Raw genomic sequence first — 24,242 nt, 5'->3', positions numbered from 1 at the left:
AATCCCAAACACCTAAGATCACCTGAAAGCCCCTGAAGAATGCCTCTGAGATGCCCCTCAAGACTCCTTTGAGAACCTCATTTTCCCCTCCCTGAACTGGGCACACAGCTCCACCCCATCCCTTGGGAGCAAATCCCCTTAAAATTTGGGCATTGAGGCAGGGATATCTGAAATAAAAACAAACAGACAGGATTTGGGTAAGTTTTAGGTTTTATTGACACAATTGGTCAATGTACAGGGAGGTTTTTACCCCAGGGAGACACAAAGCATTGGGGAAGAGCCAGACAGACCCTGGCAAAGCCCTGCCCAGCGCCACTGGGAGCGCCAGCTGTGCCGACTCAGCACTGTAATTGTTCTCATTAGCAATAATTGGTGTTCAGAAGGGCAGGAGGTGTTTGCTGCTGCTGGTGTCCCCAGTCCCTGAGAACTGCAAAGGAAAAAGGGATGATTTTGGTGCTGGAAAAGCTCTCTCAGAGGGGTCAGGGTTACCCAACAGATTCTAGGTGGATTTCTGCCCCCCTACAGTGCAGGCTATTCTCTGCTGTGGGTGCAGCGGTGCTTGTTGAGGGATCCCTTCTGGGTGAAGCTTTTACCGCAATCAGCACAAGCGAAGGGCTTCTCACCAGTGTGGGTGCGGCAGTGGCGAATGAGATTACTGCTGTAGCTGAAGCTCTTCCCACAGTCAGCACAGCTGAAAGCCTTCTCACCAGTGTGCACAGAACGGTGCTTTGTGAGGTCTCCCTTCCTCGTGAAGCTCTTGCTGCAGTCGGCACATCTGTAGGGCTTCTCACCGCTGTGGGTGAGTTGATGCTTGATTAGTCTGCTGCTCGTGGTGAAGGTCTTCCCGCACTCAGCACAGGGGAACAGATGTTCTCCAGTGTGGATGCGGCGATGGATTGTGAGATAGGAGCTTGTTTTGAAGCTCTTGCCGCAGTCTCTGCAGGTGAAGGCCTTCTCACTGGTGTGGGTGAGGTGGTGTTGCCTAAGATGAGCCATGTGCCTGAAGCGCTTTCCACAGCTGTCACAAGAGAAGGGCCTCTCTCCAGTGTGGGTGAGGCAGTGCTCGGTGAGACTAGAGCGCCGGGTGAAGCTCTGGCCGCAGTCAGCACAGGTGACCGGTTTCTCTCCAGTGTGGGTGAGGCAGTGCCGGGTGAGACTGGAGCGCCGGGTGAAGCTCTGGCCGCAGTCAGCACAGGTGATTGGTTTCTCACCAGTGTGGGTGCGGCGGTGCCGGATGAGGTCAGAATTCCAGCTGAACCTCTTACCACAGTCACCACAGACGAAGGGCCGGGAGCCAGGCTGCCGGCAGTGGTGCTTCACTGGCTGTGAGCCAGGTGGGAAGCTCTGCCCACACTCAGCACACTGATTCAGCTGTTTTGGTGACACTGAGGGACCTGCTCTGACTTCATCCTCCTCCATACATTCCTCCCCCTCACCCTGGTCACCTTCATCATCATCATTATCCTCCTCTTCATAGTCATCATTCTTCACACCATCATCCTCCATCTTCTCCTCATTTTCTTCCTCCTCTCCCTTGGGACTGCACTTGGGCTTCTCTAACTTGATCTCTGGGTGCTGTCCTCCCAGCTCTTGCCTGGGTCCTTCTGTGAGGCCATACTGTGGCAGGAAGGGGTCACAGCTCTGCAATAGGGAAGATGGAAGCACCTGAGCCCAAGACCTCAAACCCTGAGATCCTGCCTGGATCATAACACTCCCTGACTCCCAACACCCAGCTGGAGGAGAGAATGCAGAGGGGACCTCAAACCTTCAGTTTCTGCCACAGTGTGGGCTTGTCGTGAATATGCCCTCAGAAAATGAGCGGCAGATACACCAATGAAAATATATGTTAAATTATTTATAAACTCTGTAACGGGGTATTTACAGTCACCCTTCACAGGTATCAATATCCGGTTAGTGAAACTATATTTACAGAATGTTTAAATGTGGGCAATTGAATCAAACAATTCACAGAACCTAAAATCGAAACTAATTCAGAAAGCGGCGGGGGGAGGGGTTGGTCGGTGACTGGCAACCCTCCACTCGGAGAAATCCAAACGCTACCTCAACTGGAAACTATAAAGAAAGGCATGACTTACAAGCTGAGGACTTCGTGAGATCTCTCCTTAATAATATTTATAGTCCAGAAACGTGGCACGGATGTGCCGTAAGACGGAGACAGGAAATGGCGCCGGCCGCGTGGCTGCACCGCGTGGCTGCTGCTCCTCCCAGGACACAAAGGGCTCCCGCTCGAGGTGGGGCTGTGGCAGGTCAGCGACGCTGGCTCACACGGGCTGCTGGCGCTCCTCCTGCAGCAAGGGATCGCGTCGTGGTTGATCCCACGGGATACTGTCCACGGCACCGCACGCAGCTTGGTGACGGTGGCAAAGGAGCGTGAGGTCTCTTGGGGCACTGGCTTGAGTCTCGGGCAAGGTGGACTACGGCAGCACTGGCACGCACACACTCACAGCTCCAACGCGATGTGTGTGCTCATCAACCAAACGACCTCTATTTACCATTTGCCCCAGTGAATACTGGCCCAATGAGCATTCTGTTGCTAACGCAAGGTTAACCAATGGAGTAACACCTACCAAATATGGTGTAAGTAGAGTATGTTCCAGAAATGTTTGGGGCACCATCCTGACCATAAGCATCCTTCACTACATTCCACCCCCTGCTTATGGGCAAGTATATGTGGGCAAATGCTGTTCTATGATTAAACATTATATATAAACATCACAAGAACATCATACATATATATACGTATCTCAGAACTGTACAACTGTACTCTAAACAAAGCATACTACAACAGGATAGAACTTCTCAATTCTAACGTCAGTACCAGTGACTTTAGTGTTTTCTAGTCTCCACCCCCTGACTGGTGATGGATCCCTGTTACTCCCGAGATGGGTCTTCATCTCCAGGATAGTCTGTCCACTGGAACCGTTGTCACTCTGTGGGGAAACAAAACTGGCCACGGTGTTTAAAGCCGGGCTTAACAGTTAATAATTCGGAATGACCCACCGAGCACTTATGCGATGAGTTTTCCCATTGATGTCAGTAGCCTCCCAAGCGTATAGACCCCTGGGCTTAGCCAGTGTCATGGGTACAATCCCAATAGAAGGCAGTTTCACTAACACTGGTTGGCCCACCTGCATCTCTGTTAGTGAATGTGGGTGTTCATCCTTTGCCTCCCCTGGCATGTGGCTGACATCCCTAACTGGGTCAGCAGGGCAGAATGCCTTGACTTTGGGGCTGCCATAATTTCCCCATCGATTGTTTACAATGAAAACTGCAGAAGGCAGGCGTTTGTCCCAGTTACTCTTTGAAACATTTGCATGCTTCTTGATGAGGCCATTTGCCCTTTCCACCATGCCATTTGCCTGGGGATAATATGGGGTATGAAACATCCATTTGACTCCTTCCCCTCGGGCCCAGTCTTGCACTAAGGTTGAGGTGAAATGTGACCCATTATCACTCTGAATATGTTCAGGCATAGGCAGAATGCTGAACCAGTTCTTTAGAGTTTCAATGGTTTGAGCTCCTGAAGCAGTGCTAGTGGCAGTGGCCATGACTAAGCCTGAAACCACTTCCACCCCAACCAGTATGTATTTTTTCCCATGTGAGGGTCGGAGGGGACCCACATAATCAATTTGCCATGTGCTCCATAGCACTTTGTCTTTCTTAATATGCTGGGCTGGAGCCAGACCAGGATGGTTAGCTTTTAATCTAACCTGGCACTGAGGGCAGGCTGAAACAATGGTTTCGCATGTGGTCAGAGAAACTGGCCACCCCCTGGATCTGCATTCATAGTAAAGGTCTGACTTACCTGAGTGACCTCTTTTAATATGTAGCCACTCAGCCAGTCGCTCCCACTCCTTTTCCTCACGATCAACTACACTGATTTTTGCTAAGTCATCTACTTGTTGATTCCAAGTAGCAGCAGGGGTTCGCTCCTTAGAGTGTCCCTTCACCCATCCTACTCTGATAGTCCTGGCTCGACTTATCTCTAGTAGTCTTTGCCAGTCAGTCGCCCTCCAAACTGGTGTGTTGCCAACTATCCATTGATTTGCTTCCCACTGGCAAATCCATTCGGTGGCACCTTTGAAAGTGGCATACGAATCAGTGTATATGGTCTCTGCACCATTTTCCACAGCCAGCATGAGGGCACGCAGTTCTCCCACTTGGGCACTGCCTTCACCCTCTTCAATGACAGTTCTGTCTGTGCCAATTTCCAGTGCTGCGGCTTTATAATGCCACTGTGATCCTACCCTTTGGGCAGATGCATCGGTGAACCACACTCCCTCAGTATTGGCATCAGCAGTCAATTCAGGTGCTACCTGAATAGGAGACGGCTTGTAGGGCTGGCATAGAGGAACAGTATGTGGGTTGATGGGCTGCTGCAATTTGGACACCTTTGTGGGTCCCTCTCTTAGAGGCATAAGCTGAGCCATCCCTTCCAGATAGGCATACCATTTTCTCACGGTAGCCTTCTGAGCAATTCCCTCTGGTGGAGGGGTTCCCTTTAGGATTGCTTTGAGCAAAGGGAATGGGCCCTGCACTACGATATCCTGCGTAGTGCGCAGCTTCTCGGCCTCTTTGACAGCCCGGGTCAAAGACAGGAGGCCCTTCTCCCATTCAGAGTATCTCTTTTCAGCATCTTTGAATGCTGTTGAAGAGAATAAAAGAGCTCTGTTTGCGCCTTTGGGTCCTCTTTGAAAAACCCCACAGTAGGAAGCATGTTCAGAAAAGCCCCATTCTGCCCTTAAGGGGTCATGTGGGTGCAAAGGGCCCAATTTCTGGTAAGCCTTCAATTCGTCCTTCAAGACTTTTAGGCTTTCAGTGTGCCTTGGGGTCCAGTCCCAGACTCTGTTCTTTTTAAGCAGGTCATAGAGGGGACGAGCAATTACTGAGAAACCTGGAATATGTTTTCTCCAGTAACCCAAGGTACCCAAGAGCTGCTGAAGCTCCCTTTTGTTATTGGGAAGTTGGTCCCTTTCAATAGCCTCAAGAGCATCCTCTGGCACTGATACTGCTCCTGCAACCCACCAGGATCCAAGAAACTTAATATTTTGGCTTGGGCCTTGACATTTGTCTCGTGGAACTTGTAACCCATTTGTGGTTAAAAGATCCCAGATCGCTGCAGCTACTGAACCCACCTTACCTTTGTCATTTCCCCCGACAAAGATGTCATCTATGTACTGGTACACACTTACATCCTTTGGGACTTCAATGGTGTCTAACAGTGCTGCTAGGGAATTGTGTGCAATGGTTCCTGAGTGCTTGTACCCCTGGGGAAGACGATTGAAGGTGAATTGGGAACCTTGCCACGTGAAAGCGAACTGTGGTTTGTCTTCCTCACGTAGAGGGATCATAAAGTACATGTCCTTAATGTCCAGTGAGGCCATCCAAGTATGTGATGCAGCTTGGATTGCCGTCACGATGGATGTCAGGCTTGGGACTGCAGCAGTGAGAGGAGGTGTGTTGCTATTGAGTCTTCTGTAGTCAATGGTGAGTCTCCATCGTCCGTCAGGTTTACGCACTGGCCACACTGGTGAGTTATAGGGTGAGTGTGTCCTGGTGATGATTTGTCTCTTTTCCAGGTCTGCAATCACCTCAGTGATACCTTGTCTGGCTGCTGCTGGTAGGGAATATTGTGCAACACATGTGATGCTCGATTTGGGTAAGGGTGGAGCAATTTGGAGAGTACCTACCCGAGCGGTTCTGGTCCCTTTTGCTCCTACTCCATAGGAGCCAAAGCACCACAAGGTACCGTTAGGGAGATGCCACCGTTTGCCGGCTAAAACATCAAATCCAAGGATGTTCTCTGGGTACGGACTCAGGGCAACTTCTACCAGGGTACTCCGCTTGTCGCCAGGAAGCCACAACCTTGTTTTGGCTAAATGGCATGTATGAGGCATTCCTGTAACACCCTGTATCTTTATCTTCTTGCGGGATGGTAAGATTCTCAAGCATTTGGCTTGTTGCACATTCAAAACACTGATCTGCGCCCCAGTGTCAATAAGGAATTTTACAGCAGCTCGATCAGGTCCAGTGGGAATCAAAATGAAAGGCTCTGGATCCTCAGACCATTGACAAGTGTTAACAAAGCGATGAGTGAGGCCTGGACCAGTCACCGCTGTGTCTAGTTTTTTGGCTTTTTATCTGGGCTCTGGCGGCGAGGTATGAAGGGGTTAGCATCCTTGCTGAGTGAAACAGTTTTAGGACTGCTGCTTCCAGCTTCATTCTCCTTGCCGCGGCGATCACTTCTGTAGTTGTCCTCTTTCCAGCTGCCGGATTTATTTTGCAAGGCCAGCACTATTCCTTTTAACTGTCCCGTTGATAATGGCGCCATCACGAATTCAGGTACATTCAGAGACTGTGCTAGTCGATACCATTTCTCTCTGGGTGAGAAGGATCTCTTAGAAGTACGCTGTTTATCTCTCCGGCGGTGGGACTTTCTCCCTCTGGGACTTCCCGAGTGACTGCAATCTGACTCCGTGCTGCTACGTGAACTCGCAGAAGTTGCAGTAGGGGATGCCTTAGCGTGGCGCACTTCCTGCTTCTTCCCCCGCGGCGCCGCCGCGTGGTTGCTTTTGAAGCCGGTATGGCGTCTGTCGCTGGGAGTTTTGGCCGTGGGCGTATGGTCAGAATAGCCCAGGTCTCGGCCCTTGTGGGATAATGCCATTAGAAGCTCTTCCCAAGTCAAGTGGTGTTCCCGGGAATTAGCAGAGGCATTATTCCTTTCGATTACTCGTTCAATTTCCTCCTTTTTGGCATCACATACATTTTTAGTCCCGGGGGCAGACCACGGATTAGAATTTTGAGTCGCACTGGGTTAATTGGGGCATCTAATGGGGAAGAATATGCCCCGTGATCGTACATTGCTTGAACGCACGCGAACTTTTTAATTGCGGCAGTAAGTTCAGCCAAACTTGTAACCCTCACTTCTGTTGGTTCATCTCTATCTATAGGGTCTAAACTTCCAGCCCAGTGAGCTATACGGGAAGTTAACGAGTGGTGTCCCTCTGGACCCATCCCCAAAAATACCTCATGGCCCCATGAACAGCCTTTTGCTTCATTACGGTTCAAAATAATTGTATCCCCGCCCAATTCCATAACGCGATACAGAAAGTCTGTTACCGACTCGTCCGGTTCTCGTGCGAACGTCTCCTGCAGCTCCCGAAGCTTTGCTCCGCTATAGGGGCGAACGGAGGTAGTTGTTGTCCCTCGGCCGCGGTGGCCATCCGTATATTGCTCTTTAAGAACGGGACGTAAATACACGGCTTTGCTCCGTACGGGTTCGTCTTCCGAACTGTAATCCGTATCGCCCCGGTCAGACGGGTTTCTCTCCGTTTGGTAGCTCCGGTATTTTTTCCGGACTATGCTCCTCGGAGCACTACTAGCAGGCGGATTTAATTCGCGCGCTGCTGCTGACGTGCTGGGCTGAACGGGTGAATCGGGACTCGCTGTTTGGAGCGTCGGCAGCTCCAAGGAGACCGTGGGTCTAAAGTCTTGCGCTACGGTGGGACTCGCCATTTTTAAGTTCTTTCCGCGAGTCTGCAGTGGGGGGAATTCGTAAAAGGACGGTACGGGAGATATGGGTCCGGGCGCGACATCGCGGCCGCGGGGCTCCTCAGGGCTAGGCGGCTGGGAGATCCCAGGGAGGTTTGAATTAGAGTCTGTGTCTGACCCCGCAAATGCCTTGAGAGTAGCGTTGCTTTCTTTAATTTGCAACGTAAGCAAGTCATGAAGTTTACCATTTTGTGCCTCAGCCTTTCCTAACTCTCTTTCCAGGGAGTTATTTTTTAGCTCGAGTTTTTTAATCTCTTCTTGCAATGCTGTAAATTCGTCTTGTGCTCGCATTATGCAAGCCCCGATCGCAGTAACTCTTTCCTTGGTTACTGCGGTTGGGTCAGCGCATAGCTCGACCACGTATTCGGCTAATTTCGTAGTAATTTGGTCCGGATTTGTCAGATTTTCTATAGCCCATTGTATATCGGATCGTGTCACCACGTATCCCATTCTGTAAAGACAGTCACTTATTGGATAACCCTTGCACTGCGCCATTAATGTTGTGAATATGCCCTCAGAAAATGAGCGGCAGATACACCAATGAAAATATATGTTAAATTTATTTATAAACTCTGTAAGGGGGTATTTACAGTCACCCTTCACAGGTATCAATATCCGGTTAGTGAAACAATGTTTACAGAATGTTTAAATATGGGGAATTGACTCAAACAATTCACAGAACCTAGAATCGAAACTAATTCAGAAAGCGGCGGGGGAGGGGGTTGGTCGGTGACCTGCAACCCTCCACTCGGGGCAATCTAAACGCTACCTTAACTAGAAACTCTATAAAGGAAGGCTTGACTTACAAGCTGAGGACTTCGTGAGGTCTCCCCTTAATAATATTTATGGTCCAGAAACGTGGCACGGATGTGCCGTAAGATGGAGACAGGAAATGACGCCGGCCGCGTGGCTGCACCCCGTGGCTGCTGCTCCTCCCAGGACACAAAGGTCTCCCGCTCGAGCGGGGGGCTGTGGCAGGTCAGCGACGCTGGCTCACACAGGCTGCTGGCGTTTCTCCTGCGGCAATGGATCGTGTCGTGGTTGATCCCACAGGATGCTGTTCACGGCACCGCACGCAGCTGGGTGACGGTGGCAAAGGAGCGTGAGGTCTCTTGGGGCACTGGCTTGAGTCCTGGGCAAGGTGGACTACGGCAGCACTGGCACGCACACACTCACAGGCTCCAACACGATGTGGGGGGGCTCATTAACCAAATGACCCCTATATACCATTTGCCCCAGTAAATACTGGCCCAATGAGCATTCTGTTGCTAACGCAAGGTTAACCAATGGAGTAACACCTACCAAATATGGTGTAAGTATATGCTATGCCCAGGCTGTTTACCTGGACTCAGTGGCGCCAGGATCCCCCCTGTTGCCCCCAGAAAGAAGCGGGAAACAAAAAGGTTTAACACTCAGAAGAGTATGTTCCAGAAATGTTTGGGGCACAATCCTGACCATAAGCATCCTTCACTACACCCTGTTGCCCACAGCCCTCACATCTCCCTCCTCCTGCTGGGCCCAGGGCCTGTGGCAGGGAACAGTCAGCCCTGCCCAGCCTCTCTCTTGGCACACACCCTGGCAGAGCCTGGCACAGAGCTGACTGGGAAGGCTCACAGGTGTCATGGCCTCTGCAAGGGCAGCCTGTGCCAGCAGAAGCTGAGCAGAGGCTCAAGCCCTTGGGCTGTGATCACAGCTGAGGGAGCTCAGCTTTTCCTGCCTGCAGAGAAGAAGCTGCTGGGGCAACAGGCAGCAGCAGGGCTCTCATCCCAGCAGTGCAGGGCAGGCTCATGGCCATGGCACAAGACACCAGGTCAAGAGGCAGCAGGCTGCAGCCAGAGGCTGAGGCTACCTCTAGAGCAACACTTCTGCACCATCAGGAGAGTCTCTCCCTGGAAGCTCTTGGCCAGGGCCTTTGTGTTGACTCTGTCCCAGGACAGAGTGTGGACTGCCTGAGCCGCTCCCAGTAACAACCTCATCCATCCCAGCACAAACTGGACACCCAGACACCCTCCCAGCACAGTCTGAGTTCTGTTCCAATACCAGCTGGATCCCATGGCCCCATTGCCATAGTCTGGGCCTTTTCCCAGCACAATCTTGATCCTTTCAAGCCCTCCCAATACAGCCCTGGCTGCCTCTCAGCACAAACTGGATCCTCTGATCCCCTCCCAGTACTGATGTGTACAAAGCAGATCCTCTGCAGACCCTGATGCCATCCCAGTTCAGACTGGGCTTCCTCCCTGAACTAACTCAATCTCTTTGAGCCCTCCCACTTGTGCTGAAGGCACATTCTGCCCAGATATTGAAACCTGTCCCAGCAGGTGGACAAGTTCCCCCTCATTTCATGAGGGGAACAAAGGCCCAGGTGGCACAGACCCGTGCACACAGCCATGGCATTGGATGCTGGTGCTGATACTAAGCAAGGCATAATTCCAGCTTCATGCCTCCCATAGGCTGCAGCCGGTTGTTCACGAGAGTGCCCATTGGCCACATCCAGCCTCCAGAAACCTATCAGTATTGCCCCAGCTTGTAAATACGTTGCCCTCTTTCACTGTGTTCTCTCTCCTTGCTTGAGACTGAGCTCATGCCATAGCCTTTGCTATTAAGCCTGCAGCTGGGCAGGCCTGTTGAGCCTCAGCCCTGAGAGGATCTCCAGAGGAGAGACCAGCACTGAGAGCCTGAGAAGCTACAGCGTTGTGTTGCCAGCCTCACTGGTCAGAAGAGCCTGACATGCCTTCAAGAGGACTGGACCCCTGAGGGTGAGATCTGCCCAGTTGCCAGGGAAGGTACTTACCCAAGTCTTGCAGTGCAAACATCTGCCTCAGCCTGAAGCAGCAGACTGACAAGAGGCACTACCCTCTGTGTCTGCTTGGAGAGCAGGAGCAGTGTCAGGTTCATGCCTGTATAACCCAGCCATAGTGGGAGAGGAGTCACCATTTCTGCTGCTCCATGCCCTGTGAATCTCAAGGGAATCCAGAGCACCGTTCATGCCCTGTGCACCAAAGCCAGGACCGCTTAGGCTCCTGCCCACTCCTTCGAGCCAAGCAAAGGGGAAGTTGCCGCTCCACACAGCCACGCCTCTTCCCCGGGGCCGCCCTCACCAGCCCCGACAGTCATTGCCATGAGGGCTGACCCCATCCCAGGACCAGCCCCACTGGCCCTGCCAGGCCAACCCTGCAGAACCACTCTGCTGTCCAGAGGGAGCTGCCTGAGTCCTGTGAAGGGAGCCTGCCTACTGGTAAGCCTACATTCCATCCCTCTCCTGCTGCAGGAGGGAGAAAGTTCCTCCACTGTCGCCTGCAGACCAGCCCAGGAGCCAGTCCCAGTGACAGCCTGCAGAACCTAACCTTGCTACAACAAAGGACACAGTGTATCTTCCACCTGCTTCCCACTCACTGACATTCAGTTCAAAGCACCTGTGTCTAGCAGCACATTTCTAGTTCCAGCCTCTGACGCATTGTAATACCTCTGTATAGAGTTAAGCAGCTGCCAGAGACTCATCAAGTCGCCACCTGGTGGACGAGTGGCAGAACGCAGCCTGAGTTATATTAATAGAAATTAATTCTGTAAATCTTCTAATTGGGTCCAGATTGTAAATACTAAACCACTTCTGGGATGTATTTCACAATCATGCACTAGAATATGGATATAAAATAGTGACTCATAGGTTATTCATCATTTTAACAATAAATTAGTATTTATATAATTCATATTGCATACTCATGAATCAATAAGCCCTTCATCACACAGGGGCACATTTGCTTCTGAGGAAAGAAGGTGTAAAAAAGGAGATTTCAGTTCAATCTGCTGCAAAAGGTGCGCCTGGGGGGGGTCACTTTTGGCCTGACAGTGCTGGGGTCGGTGTATTGCTGTGTCCCCTGGTGTGGCAATGGTGGCAGTAAGCAGTGTGAGCAATCTGGCAGTATAAGCTTCGAGCCTGACATGGTGGTAGGCCATGCTCAGCATAAGTGCAGAAGTGGCTAGCAGTTTAGCAAGAGTGCTGTGCCTGCAGCATGCAGCTGAAGCAGGGCACTGGTAGCTATAAACACAGAGATTATCTGGGAATAACAGGCACACACCTGCATCAACAACCTTGCGTGTCATTAGTAGTGTGACCAATAATCTATAACAGTAGGATGTGTGGTCACTCGTGGGGAACCAATGAAGCTATGCAACGATGCTCTCAGTCTATATAAGCTGTAGAGGTTTCCTTAATAAACAAACAATTCTAGATCATATCGGTCATTCGTATTGATTCTGTTCTCCGTCAACAACATCTGGTGCCCAAAGTCATGGATGGGATCCTTGGACTACAATGTTGCTCGACTCAGCATAAGAGGTATGCTCCGAGAAGGATGGGAAGCCGGTCGAACCAGCACTGCCCCGGTGCTGACAAAATAAGCAGCGCGCGCTCAGAAAAGGAAGTGAATCTCACTAGGATTAGGTGAGTGATCAGGGAGGGTCATGGGGAAGCACTGAGCAAAGTAGAAGAGGCTGTGCTAAATGCCCTCCAAAGTATCCTCTCCATGAGAGGTATTGCTTACGATTCTGGGATTTTTAAGAGGGCTATTAGCCTGGGCCCGGGATCATGATTTTATCCCCACAGCAACCGTAACTTTCACTTCCGAAGCCTGGGACAAAATTGGAGCCCAGCTGTGGGATAAGGTGCCTAAAGGCTCAAAAAGAAGCTTTTTCACTATAGCACTGTGTGGCACATTGTCACATACACTGCAATCTATAAAAGCAGAGCAGTCTACTCTCGATTCAGCTGCTGTGGCATTGGTTCTAAGTGAGATGAAAAAGGGAGATTTGGAAGTGCAGAGCCCTCCCTCCGGCCCCCCTCCCTCCCTGCATCATCTGCCGCTTCATCAACATCCTTGTTACAATTCCTATTTCAATTACCTGCTCTTCCCCCTCCTACACAAACTGTGGCTCCCCTATTACCGTTCTGTTCCAAGAAAAAATCTGTTGCCGCTGCATCAGTAGCGACAGAGGCAAATTCTGACCTGACTGAGGAGATGCCCACAGACAAATTGGAGGTCACTATGCATGAAGATTCAACGCAAGAAGATGCCACATTGACCATCTTGGTGAACACACTGCGTTCACCAGATGCCACTACTGTCATTTGTCCCAAGCAGAGAAGAAAATGTAGAAAGCCTGTGGTTCCACACATTTGATCCCCTTCATCAACATCTTCCTCTAGTACCGACTGCGGCAGCTCAGATTTGGAGGGCAAGGGGACCGATGTCGGGAAGTTAAACAGTGCTGACTCTGTTCTGCAGCTCCTCTTAGAAGAAATGGAGTGTTTGGAGGCTCACGGTTATGGCATTTTTACAACCAGACCCCTCCTGCGAGCCCCGGCAGTCCCAGCAGCCCCAACAGAGGCGGCCCCAACCAACACACCACTGAGCCCGACAGAAATGACCATGGGGTGGCCCCTGTAGTGGTGGTCCCCATCCTGGTGGCCCCAGTGGTGGTCCCCATGGCTGCGGCCCCAGTGGCAGCCCCAGCAAGTGGCCCCAGTGGCCCCAGAAGCCCTAGCAGTGGCCCCCACAGCGGTAGCCCCCACAGCAACCATGGCTGCACTGCCCTCCTTGCCTCCTAGATCCCAGACATTATCAGCAGATGATATCACTGCGATGGAGAATACAATCAAATTCTGAAGGGACAATAGTGTAAGGGATCAGGAGGGGGAGGGATGGGGAAGGTACTGTGAGAAATGCAGTAATAGGTGGAGAATTTGTAGATTTTCCTGTACATGCAGCTCCTGTGGTATTACAAGGTCAACAATGAATATGGCAATCTCTGGACTGGAAAATGTGAAAAGAAGCTAAACAAGCCATAACTACCTGTAGGTTAAAGTCAGGATACACAACTGCTGTAACTGATCATTTGTTTTCAGCACACTTGTTAACCCCATATGACACACATATGGTGGCAAATACTCTGTTAACACCACATCAGAGCTTGCGATTTCTAGGCTGCAAGTTGTTTAGATCCTAGTGCAGGAACAATTGCAATTAGAGCATACCTTGCTAGCCAGCCTCCCTCCCCCACGCCTCCCCCCTTTTCTGGTATGACTCTAGTCTACCAAAGCTCTGCTCTGATTTAATGCAACAGTGCTAATTTCATCATTTCTGATTGTAATGTCTCTCGGCGAGTTGTTATTTAGAGTTTTGCTAAGTTTTCCTAGTAAGCATAATGAATGGTAAGCATTTGGTATTTACAGGTACTTAGTACATAGTAATTGTAGTAAGGTGTAAGTACTTAGTAATGAGTTCAAATTATAAGTCTCTCTTTTGGTTCAAACCTTCTCGGTTGTGTGCCTCGGCATTGCAAAGGAGCTCCAGGTAATATAGTTAAGGTTTGTAGTAAACAGGTGTTAATTTTTAAAAGTATTCCTTACCTAATGTAACATCTTTCTATTTCCTTCTTAGACATAGACCAGAAGAAATAAAAAATAAAAATACAAAAACATTTTTAAAAAGTAAAAAAGTGAAATAAAAACAATGAAAAAAAATAAATAAATACAAATTTAAAAAAAACACACATAAAATAATAATAATTTTAAAAATTAAAATAAACATTAAAAAGCAATTAAAAAAATAAAAGTATAGATCAAAAATACATATAATGGAAAAAGAAATTAAAGAAATACATTAAAAAGGTATTAAAAAAATATAAAAACCCCCAAAATATTAAAATATAAAAAATAAAATTAAATTGAAATAATTTTAAAAATAATTTAAAATAGCATTAAAATAAAAAATAAAATAAAAATAAAAAATGCAATAAAAAGAAAATAAAAAATAATAAAATAAAGCTATATATTAAAAAATAAAATTACAAAAATAAAAATCAATAAAGAAAAGTAAAATGAAAAATTAATTTTAAAAAAATGTTAAATTAAAAAAATTAAAGTTAAAATCTGAAAAAATGTTAAAAATAAAAATAGATAAACAATAAAAATAATTTTAAAATAAAATTTACAAATAATGTCAAAAATAAAAAAGCAAAAAATTTTAAAAATAAATTTAAAATAATTTCAAAATACAATGAAAAAATAATTTAAAACTGAAAAATGAAAAAATTAATTATATTAAAATAAAAATAATAAAAATTAAAATTACAGATTACAAATATTTAAAAATATTTTTAAAAATTAAATTGAAAATTAAAATAATGAAATTTAAAAAGTTATAATAGAAAAAAATGAAATAAAATAACAAAAAATTTGGAAAAAAATAAATAAATTAGATTTAAAATGTTTAAAAAATAATTGCAGTTAATTAAAATATAAAAATAAAATAATAAAATCACAAAGTAAAAATAATAACATAAAAATATTATTTAAAAATATATATCAAACCAAAAAAAAACAAATAAAAAGAAAAAAGAGGATGTAGATTTTATAGCTAATGTTTTTTAGTGATGCCAGCAAGAACTAACTACCCCATGTCAACTGCAATCATCGCAATAAACAACAGCAGAAGACTCAAGAATATGAAAGAACAGCATGGCCCATGAAGTTCAACATCAATCACAGTGACTGTTATGATACTCTGAGATCAAAAGCATCAATCAGAAGAATGTACCAAAAAAACCCATCTGAATTGGGACTGAATATCATGATTGTTTGATTGTTCTGTGAGTAGAGAAAATGTTCCTATGGATTTATATGTTACTTCACCAGTTTGCCATAATTTGACGTAGTTAAAGGGAAAGTCAAAATTAATTATAACACAACGTGCATTCTCATTTTAGGCTGAAAACAAAACAAATAAATACCCAACAAAAAAAAAGAGGGAAATTTTAGGTATGTGGAAAAAAAAATAAAGATGGGTTGAAGCATATTGTGTTCTCAAATTGTCATTTTCTGTGCACCTTTCCTCAGCAAAAACAAAGCATCAATAGGTCAGTATCATCAGGATGAGCAAACCCACATTATTATGTGCAATTTTATATTGGGCAAAGCAATGAAGCTCTTTTTGCTCTTGCTGTTTGCCTGCAAGTTTTCTGTCTGTGAAGCTAGAGCCTGGCCAGATCTACCTTTACAGATGAAAGAAATCTTGCTACCATGAAACAATTCATGATTTTTGACCATCCTAGAGAAAATAAAGATGCAACATACCCCTAAAGCAGATTGTAAAGGACAGTGCTGAGGATTGGATTTGTGCCTCAATCTCTGTGTGCAATGTGCTCAGGCATAATCAAGTCTTCTTTGTCAATAAGAGGAGTGATATGCAAAGATCGGAACTATTAAGATCTAAGTTCTTCTTTACAAGGTTTGTTATCTTTGACCATGTATTATGCCAGCTCTGTTAGAATATTCTAATGAGCTCAGCTTAAGCTTTGTGCCTTGTATGGGTTACATCAGTCTGTCAGACATGCTGCACTACAGAACTCTTGCTTTTGCTATACAGCTTAGCTTTACCTTGCTTGCTTCTGTGTATGCAAAGAGTATCTTGTATGGGATGGGAACAACTCCCATGACCAGATTGCTCACAAAAACAAAAAAGGGGGATGTGTGGCAATGGTAGCAATAAGCAGTGTGAGCAACCTGGCAGTGCAGGCCTAGAGCCTGACATGGTGGTAGACCATACTCAGCATAAGTGCAGAAGTAACTAGCAGTGTAGCCAAACAGTGCTATGCCTTCAGCATGTAACTAAAGCAGGGCACTGGTAGCTATAAACACAGAGAGTTATCTGGGAATAACAGGACACACACCTGCATCAACAACCTCGCATGGCATTAGCAGTGTGACCAATAATCTATAACTGTAGGATGTGTGGTCACTTGTGGGGAGCCAATGAAGCTATGCCAACAATGCTCTCTGAGTCTATATAAGTTGTAGAATTTCCTTAATACTTCACTTTACTTTGCTATACTACACTCACTATGCTCGCACTATAGTTGTACAATACTGGCACAATGAAGGAACAATAATCATATTGGTCAGCTGTATTGACTTCAGTCTCCGTCGCTGACAGGCAACCTGTTCCAGTGTTCAAATACCCTCATGGTGCAGAACTTGCTCCTCACATCCAATCTAAATCTGCTCTGCTCTACTTTGAAGCCATTGCCTCTTGTTCTGTCACTGCAGGACTTTGGAAGCAGTGCCCTTCAGATACTGGAAGGTTGTAATAAGGTCTCCCCAGAGCCTTCTCCAGGCTGAACACCCCCAGCTCCCTCAGCCTGTCCTCATAGCAGAGCTGTTCCAACCCCCTGATCATTTTCCTGGCTCTCCTCTGGACCCTCTCCATCAGCTCCATGTGCTTCCTATATTGAGGCTTCAGAGCTGGATGCAGTACTCCAGGGGAGGTCTCACCAGAGCAGAATAAAGTAGCAGGATCCTCTCATTCCAGTTTCTGAGATAGGTCTTAGACTATACTGGGATGGATTCAGGGCACCAATTTGTACTTGGATAGGGCCCAGTATTTACTGGGAGGGACTCAGAAGATGGAGTTTGGACTGGGAGGGGGCCCAATCTGTACTGGGTTGGAACCAGAGTACACAGTTAACATGTGGAGGGATGCAGTAGGTACTGGGAAGGCACCAGGGAATCCACTTTGTACTGGGATGGGACCCAGAGTGCACTGGGATGGAGCAAGATGATGCAGTTTGTGCTGGGACGAGACCATGTCTGCTCTGGGAGGGGGTAAAGGAACCATGTTTCACAGTATCACAGTATCACAGTAACTAAGGTTGGAAGAGACCCCAAGGATCATCAAGTCCAACCTGTTCCAACAGACCTCACAACTAGACCATGGCACCAAGTGCCACATCCAATCTGCCCTTGAACACCTCCAGGGACAGCGACTCCACCACCTCCCTGGGCAGCACATTCCAATGATGAATGACTCGCTCAGTAAAGAACTTTTTCCTCACCTCGAGTCTAAACCTACCCTGGCACAGCTTGAGACTGTGTCCCCTTGTTCTGGTGCTGGTTGCCTGGGAGAAGAGACCAACCCCCTCCTGTCTACAACCACCTTTCAGGTAGTTGTAGAGGGCAATGAGGTCACCTCTGATCCTTCTCTTCTCCAGGCTAAACAATCCCAGCTCCCTCAGCCTCTCCTCATAGGGCTTGTGCTCAAGGCCTCTCCCCAGCCTTGTTGCCCTTCTCTGGACACGTTCAAGTGTCTTGAGGTCCTTCCTAAACTGAGGGGCCCAGAACTGGACACAGGACTCAAGGTGTGGCCTAACCAATGCAGAGTCCAGGGGCACAATGACCTCCCTGCTCCTGCTGGCCACACTATTCCTAATACAGGCCAGGCTGCCATTGGCCCTCTTGGCCACCTGGGCACACTGCTGACTCATGTTTAGGCGGGTGTCAATCAGCACCCCCAGGTCCCTCTCTGTTTGGCAGCTCTCCAGCCACTCTGACCCCAGCCTGTAGCTCTGCATGGGGTTGCCGTGGCCAAAGTGCAGCACCCGGCACTTGGACTTATTAAATGCCATCCCATTGGACTCTGCCCATCTGTCCAGTCGGTCAAGGTCCCTCTGCAGAGCCTTTCTATCCTCTAACTGACTAACATCTGTTCCCGACTTGGTGTCATCTGCAAACTTGCTGATGTTTGGACTGAGACTGTACTGGCAGGGGGTCAGGGTATTCAGTTTGGACTCTGAGTAGGTGCAGTCTGTAATGGGAAGGGGTTGGGGTATGAAGGCATGAGGAGACCTCCTGTTCTGATGGCAGTGCTGCTCTGGAGCACAGCTCTGTCCCACAAGCAGCCCTGGCCTCTCCCTGCCTGCAGTCCCAGAACTGCCACACAGCAGCACAGTGCCCAAGCTGCCAGAGCACTCAGGCCATGCCCCAGCACAGAGGCTCAGCAGGAGAGAGTAGAAGGGAAGAAAGAGCAGCTGAGGACAGCCCAGGCTCTGGGGCTGCCTGGCACTGCTGCTGTGCTGGGACTCTGCCCCTCCACCTCTGCACACAGGCACTGCCCTGCAGCTCCACAGAAGCCTTGGAGGAAGGAACTCAGGGAAACAACTCCCTGCAGGGTCATTTATTGTGTTGAACACCCAGGGAGCACAGCTCCTCATGTCTGCAGCCTCTGGGTCACACCAGACAGGACAGCACTGAACCAGAAATGGTCTGAAGAAAGATATTTGTGTGGGAACAACATTCTCACAAGGGGAACACCACCAGCAGCAGCCAGAACTCCAGCAGCCAGGCTAGGCCTGCACTGAGTGGCACCAGAACTGCTCTGCAGGAGAAGACAAAGAGTTTATTGTTTCTGAAAGCATCCAGGGATCAGTTGACTCAGGGCAGCCTTGAGTTCCTGGTTCCTCAGGCTGTAGATGAGAGGGTTCACTGCTGGAGGAACCACTGAGTACAGAACTGACACCACCAGGTCCAGGGATGGGGAGGAGATGGAGAAGGGCTTCAGGTAGGCAATGGAGCCAGTGCTGAGAAAGAGGGAGACCACAGCCAGGTGAGGGAGGCAGGTGGCAAAGGCTTTGTGGCGTCCCTGCTGAGAGGGGATCCTCAGCACTGCCCTGAAGATCTGCACATAGGACACCACAATAAACACAAAACAGACAAAGAATAAACAGGCACTGCACATAAGCCAAACTTCCCTGAGGTAGGATGTGGAGCAGGAGAGCTTGAGGATCTGGGGCATTTCACAGAAGAAATGGTCCACAACATTGTCCTGGCAGAGGGGCAGGGAAAATGTATTGGCTGTGTGCAGCAGAGCATAGAGAAAGCCACAGGCCCAGGCAGATGCTGCCATGTGGAGACAAACTCTGCTGCCCAGGAGGGTCTCATAGTGCAGGGGTCTGCAGATGGCAACATAGCGATCGTAGGACATGGTGGTGAGGAGAGAAAACTCTGCAGTAAGCAAGAAAAATACAAAGAAAACCTGAGCAGCACATCCTGCATAGGAGATGTCCCTGGTGTCCCACAGGGAATTGGCCATGGATTTTGGCACAGTGGTGGAGATGGCACCCAGGTCAAGGAGGGCGAGGTTGAGGAGGAAGAAGTACATGGGGGTGTGGAGGTGGTGGTCCCAGGCTATGGTGGTGATGATGAGGCCATTGCCCAGCAGGGCAGCCAGGTAGATGGCCAGGAAGAGGCAGAAGTGCAGGAGCTGCAGTTGCCTTGTGCCTGTGAATGGTAGGAGGAGGAAGTGGGTGATGGAGCTGCTGTTGGCCATCTGCTGCCTCTGGCCATGGAGATCTGTCCAAGGAGGGAAAGGCAGTGACAAGTTAGGGCACACTTCTCTCAGCCTCATTGTAACCCCTGTCCCTGAGCTGCATGAGGAATGGATCAGCTCAGTCCACATCTCTAATAACCAGTGATGGTTCATCACAGCTTTAAATGCAGCAGGGATGCAAAATTGCCATGAAGATTCTTCTGGTGTCAGAACAGGAAGTGACCAACAGCCCAATCCCAGGGAATGAGAGTCCCATGGAGAGGTGATGAAACAAGGATCAGCACTGCAGTGCTGCAGAGACAGGGAAGGGAAGAGAGAAAGGCAGAGGGGATGGGGGTCAAGCCTTCTCCTTACCCAGCTCTGCTCACTGCTGCTCACAGGATGGAACTGAAGGGCTTTGATCATCCTTCTGTGTGCACACTCCAGGAGCCTTCAGCTGAGCATCAGCTGCCGAGATGGAGATGCCTCCAGGAGCTACAGCTGCAGTGTCCTGCACCCACAGACTCACCATGTCTGTGACTGCAGTGACTTCTCTTCCAGTGAGCTCTCAGTCACCCCCAACCTGCACACCCTGAAGCTCTCTCTGCCTTCCTCATCTCCCTGAGATCCGCTGGCAGTGTCCTCAACCCTCCTTTGCTGTGCAGAGGAGCTGATCCTGGTCAGAGCTGTCTCCTGCAGTGCTGCCTGCTTGCCAGCAGCTCCCTCCAGCTCAGGAACCTGGCCTGGCTTAGCACAAAAGAAACAGCCCAAGGCATTTAAAGGAGCTGGTGGCTTTGGTGCTGTGTCCATGAACCTCAGAGCCTGAGAAGCTGATGAAACCACTCAAGAATTCAAAGTTGGATTGAAACTCTGAAGTTCCTTCTACTCTTAATGGGTCCCTGTGAAGCATACTGGGAAAGGGTCCCCAGGGTCTGGTTAGAGCAGAAGGAGACAGTGGATGCAAGGGAAGCATCACTGGAGGAACTGTAGCATCTCCAGGCTGTGGTGAGAGCAGAGAACTGAGGCAGTGCTGACAGGTCAGGACAAGCAGCTCAAGGTGGCTCTGCTGCTGAGGAAACCTGGAGGGGTTTCAGTGATCCAAGGGGCCAAGCCCTGACCCCCAGCCCCTGGCAAGGCAGATCCTGTCCCTCACCTGTGGCTGAGGTCTGTGATTCACCCTGTGAAATAATTTTTATCAGATGCTTTGTGCAATAAAAGCCTCTCCAATTATCTGCAGAAACCCTGGCAATAATTAGAGGTTCAGCAGTATTTAATGAGCCCCATGGAGTAGTTGGGGCTGATTACATCATCCTTAGGTACTGCCAGGAGACTCTGCCAAGGGACTGCCAAGAAGCCTCTCAACAAGTCCAAGGCAGAAGCAAACTCCAAAGTACCTTGAAGCACTGATTGGCCTCACTGAGGCTTGTTACTGACAAAGGCTCCCCAGGGACTTGTTAGAGCAGCTTATTAGAGGCCAGGATTGCAGGGAGACAAAGGCAAAGTACAGAGGAGAAAAACTTGCCTTTGGTCTAGGAAGGAGAAAGGCCAAGCCCTGACCACTGCCCTTGGAACAGAAGAAGCTCAAAGCCTCAAAGCAAAGTTTCTCCTCCCAGGCCTTGGTGGCAGAGGCAACTTCCAGAGCCAAGGGCAAAAAGACCTTGGTCCTGTTGGGCCTCTCAGCCTTGCCAGAGCCCTTGGCCATCCCTACTGCAGCCTCTCCTACAGTGTCCCATACCTGCAGTTCTTTCCCTTCAGGCTGCTGACACCAATCTTGCTTCCCCAGCCAGCTCTCCCCCTGCCATTTCCATCCCTTCCCTGAGCTGTCTCAGTCTCCCTGCCATTTCCTGACACCTGTGGATGGCCTCATGCATAGCAGCTCTGCCCTTTGAGGGACATTTCTTTGGCCTCATCTCCACTCTGAACCTTCCAAGCTGTGGAGGTTTTGGTCTCTCCCCACTCCCCAGAAGAGCTCCATCCCCTCTGAAACCACCCTTCAGCCATGTGCACACTGTTGTGGCAGTGCCCTGAACCTCCATTCAGCAGGTTGAAGCAGCCCAGGTCCCTCAGTCTCTCCACAGAGATGTCAACCCCCATCCTGGCAGATCTCCTCAGTTCCTCCCTTCTCTATCAGACTGCAGAACCCCACAGCTAGACACCAAGCATCCAGATGTGGCCACAGGAGTGCTGAGTTCAGGGGGAGGACAACTTCTGTGTCTGGGTGGCCACACTGCTGCCACAGCCCAGCTGCAGTTGGCCTTCTTCCCTGTGTGCAGGGATTGCTCAGTCTCAGGGCATTTGGAATAGGGAAAAGAACCTCAGTAAAGCCTTGCTCAGTATTGCTCTATGAAATGCAGACAGGCCTTAGGCCTGGTCCTTGAAATGGGAGCTTAGGAGAATACAGAGGCTTAGGGCCTGCTCTTGAAGGTGACATTTGCTCCTGCTCTCTCCAGGGGTCCTTGCTGTCCCCTGTTCTGCTCCCTGAAGCAGACCAGCACTTACACATGCCCTGCACTATAACAGCCATGCAAACTAAAGCTGAACAAGCTCAGGGTTATTGTTCCAACCACCTTCTTGAGACTGAAGCCCAAGGCAGGAATCCACAACCATAGCCAGGCCCAGAGCTCTGAGCTCTGAGCAGCCCCAGGTGGTGTCTTCCTTTTGCACTTCATACAGAATCTGTCTGCTCAGTTCCCATATCTCACTGATCATATAATGGGCTGGGCTGGAAGGGACCTCTAAAGCTTATCTTGTCCAACTTCCCCAAGGACTTTTTCTACTAGATCAGGGTGCCCAGAGCCCTGTCAAGCCTCACCTTCAATATCTCCACAGATGGGACCCCAACCCCTCCCTGGGCAACCTGTTCCAGTGTTCCACTACCCTCATGGTGCAGAGCTTGTGCTGGCTCCTCCTTCCTGCACAATCCTGCTTTGTTCCCGTCTCTCACCCATGTCTATAGATGTCCTTCCTCTCTGATCCATGGAAACACAACAGCTTGTTCAGTGCTGCCCACTCCTCCTTCTGAGGCAAAGACCATGCCTGGAGCCATTCCCTCCTCAGCAGCTATTTCTGTAACCTGTTTCCCTCCTCCCTGGGAAGCTGATCCTGCACCTGCAGTCCTATTGCAGAGGCCTGGGAGAGCAGAGATCTTCACCATGGCCTTTTCTGCTTCACTTTCTCCTGAGCAAGGCAGAAAGCATCAGGCCAAGCTGTGCCGAGCAGAGGCCCTTTCCTTTGCAGCATTGTTTCATTTGTGCCATTTCACATCTCCTTGGACCCAACTTGGAGTCTCTCACTGCTCAGCCACAGTTGTATTTGGGAGCACTGCCCCAAGGGCACAGATTCCTGACCAGCTGAGGGGTAATCTTTTCCTGCCTTTGCTGCCACATCTCCAAGACATTCCCTTTCCTCCTGGTTCTGCCCACCCTGTGTGTTTGTTCCTTATTATGGGATGGTGACAGCCTGGATGGGTGCACACCCTGAGTGTTTTTCCCACAGAGGTGCCTTGACTTCAGGCAGTCAATGTTTGCTAATCAGTTAGGTTGCATCTCTGGACACATTTTGAATATCTTTTCTTTGGATCAGGAGCCTCTTCCATCCCCCATCCTGTGCTTCTTGTTCTGGAGTATCCTTAAGGAGGGAAGTGTTCATCCACAAGCTCAACAGGAGCCACCAGTGTGCACTTGCAGCCCAGAGAGCTAATTGTGTCCTGGGATTCAGCAAGAGAAATGTGGCCAGCAGGGCCAGGGAGGTGATTCTCCCACTCTGCTCCACCCTGGTGAGACCCCACCTGGAGCTCTGTGCCCAGTTCTGGAGCATCTATTACAAGAAGGATCTGGAGGGGCTGGAAGGTCTCCAGAGAAGGGCCATGTCCCAGTTTGAAGGCAGATCCTCCCTTGCCTCCCACCAGGACAGAGAAATGAGACTCAGACAAAAGGATTGCAGAAGTGATGGAAAGTTTAAATGGAAAAGCAGTGAGTGGTTTAGAGAGAACCACAAGCTCAGTGACAAAAGAAGATCCCAAAGCATACCCAGAAACCTCCCAGCACTCCCCTTCTCCCTACCTGAGGGTACACCCAGAACCCTCAGGGCTATTTCTTGCCCTCCTCCATTGTTAGGCTAATCTCAGCTGGCCAGATCTGAGATTGCCCTTTCCCCTTCTCCTCTTGGCATTAGGCCTACCCAGGCCTAAGAGGCCTTGAGATAACTTCCCTTCCATTACCAGGTAGGGAGCATGTCTCACAGTAGCAGTGAGGGAAGAAAGAGGAAGTGTGAGACCTTGCAGATGGATTTATAGGGAGCAGGACATTATGAGAGTGAAGTATGCAGCTTCCTGTTTCTACCTACTGGGCTGGACACTTGGGACACTCGAGGTGTATCTTATGTGGTAGCAGCAGAAGGCACTGAGCCCAAACTGCTACATGCCACCCCTTATTTCATGCCATTATTCCTGCACCCAAAACATATCATTGAAGGACTGAATTTAGGGAGCAGAACCTCAAGCACCGCTCAGCTGATAGAAGGAAATATTTTAGC

The 24,242-nt window shown here is 49.0% G+C and overlaps 2 protein-coding genes across 2 annotated transcripts in view; both read right to left on the bottom strand.

Moving 5' to 3' along the window:
- Positions 1–531: 531 nt before the first annotated feature.
- On the bottom strand, positions 532–5,405 carry LOC128899313 (gastrula zinc finger protein XlCGF57.1-like). Its single transcript, XM_054177692.1, has 5 exons — positions 5,162–5,405; positions 4,563–4,666; positions 4,269–4,361; positions 2,877–2,951; positions 532–1,641 (listed from the first exon to the last, which is right to left on the bottom strand). Exons 1-5 carry the CDS (start codon positions 5,403–5,405, stop codon positions 532–534), a joined length of 1,626 nt encoding a protein of 541 aa, XP_054033667.1.
- Positions 5,406–7,912: 2,507 nt separating this feature from the next.
- The window catches only part of LOC128899312 (olfactory receptor 14A16-like), a gene marked incomplete at its 5' end in the record, with an annotated part of 21,026 nt that continues 4,696 nt past the window's right edge, over positions 7,913–24,242 (bottom strand). The window contains one exon of the mRNA XM_054177691.1: positions 7,913–8,023. Within this exon, the coding sequence (XP_054033666.1) occupies positions 7,913–8,023 (111 nt within the window). The remainder of the gene's footprint in view (positions 8,024–24,242) is intronic.

This window comes from Dryobates pubescens, chromosome 43 (genome assembly GCF_014839835.1).
Source record: "Dryobates pubescens isolate bDryPub1 chromosome 43, bDryPub1.pri, whole genome shotgun sequence".
Taxonomy (NCBI): Eukaryota; Metazoa; Chordata; class Aves; order Piciformes; family Picidae; genus Dryobates; species Dryobates pubescens.
This window is presented reverse-complemented; position numbering and strand designations above follow the sequence as displayed.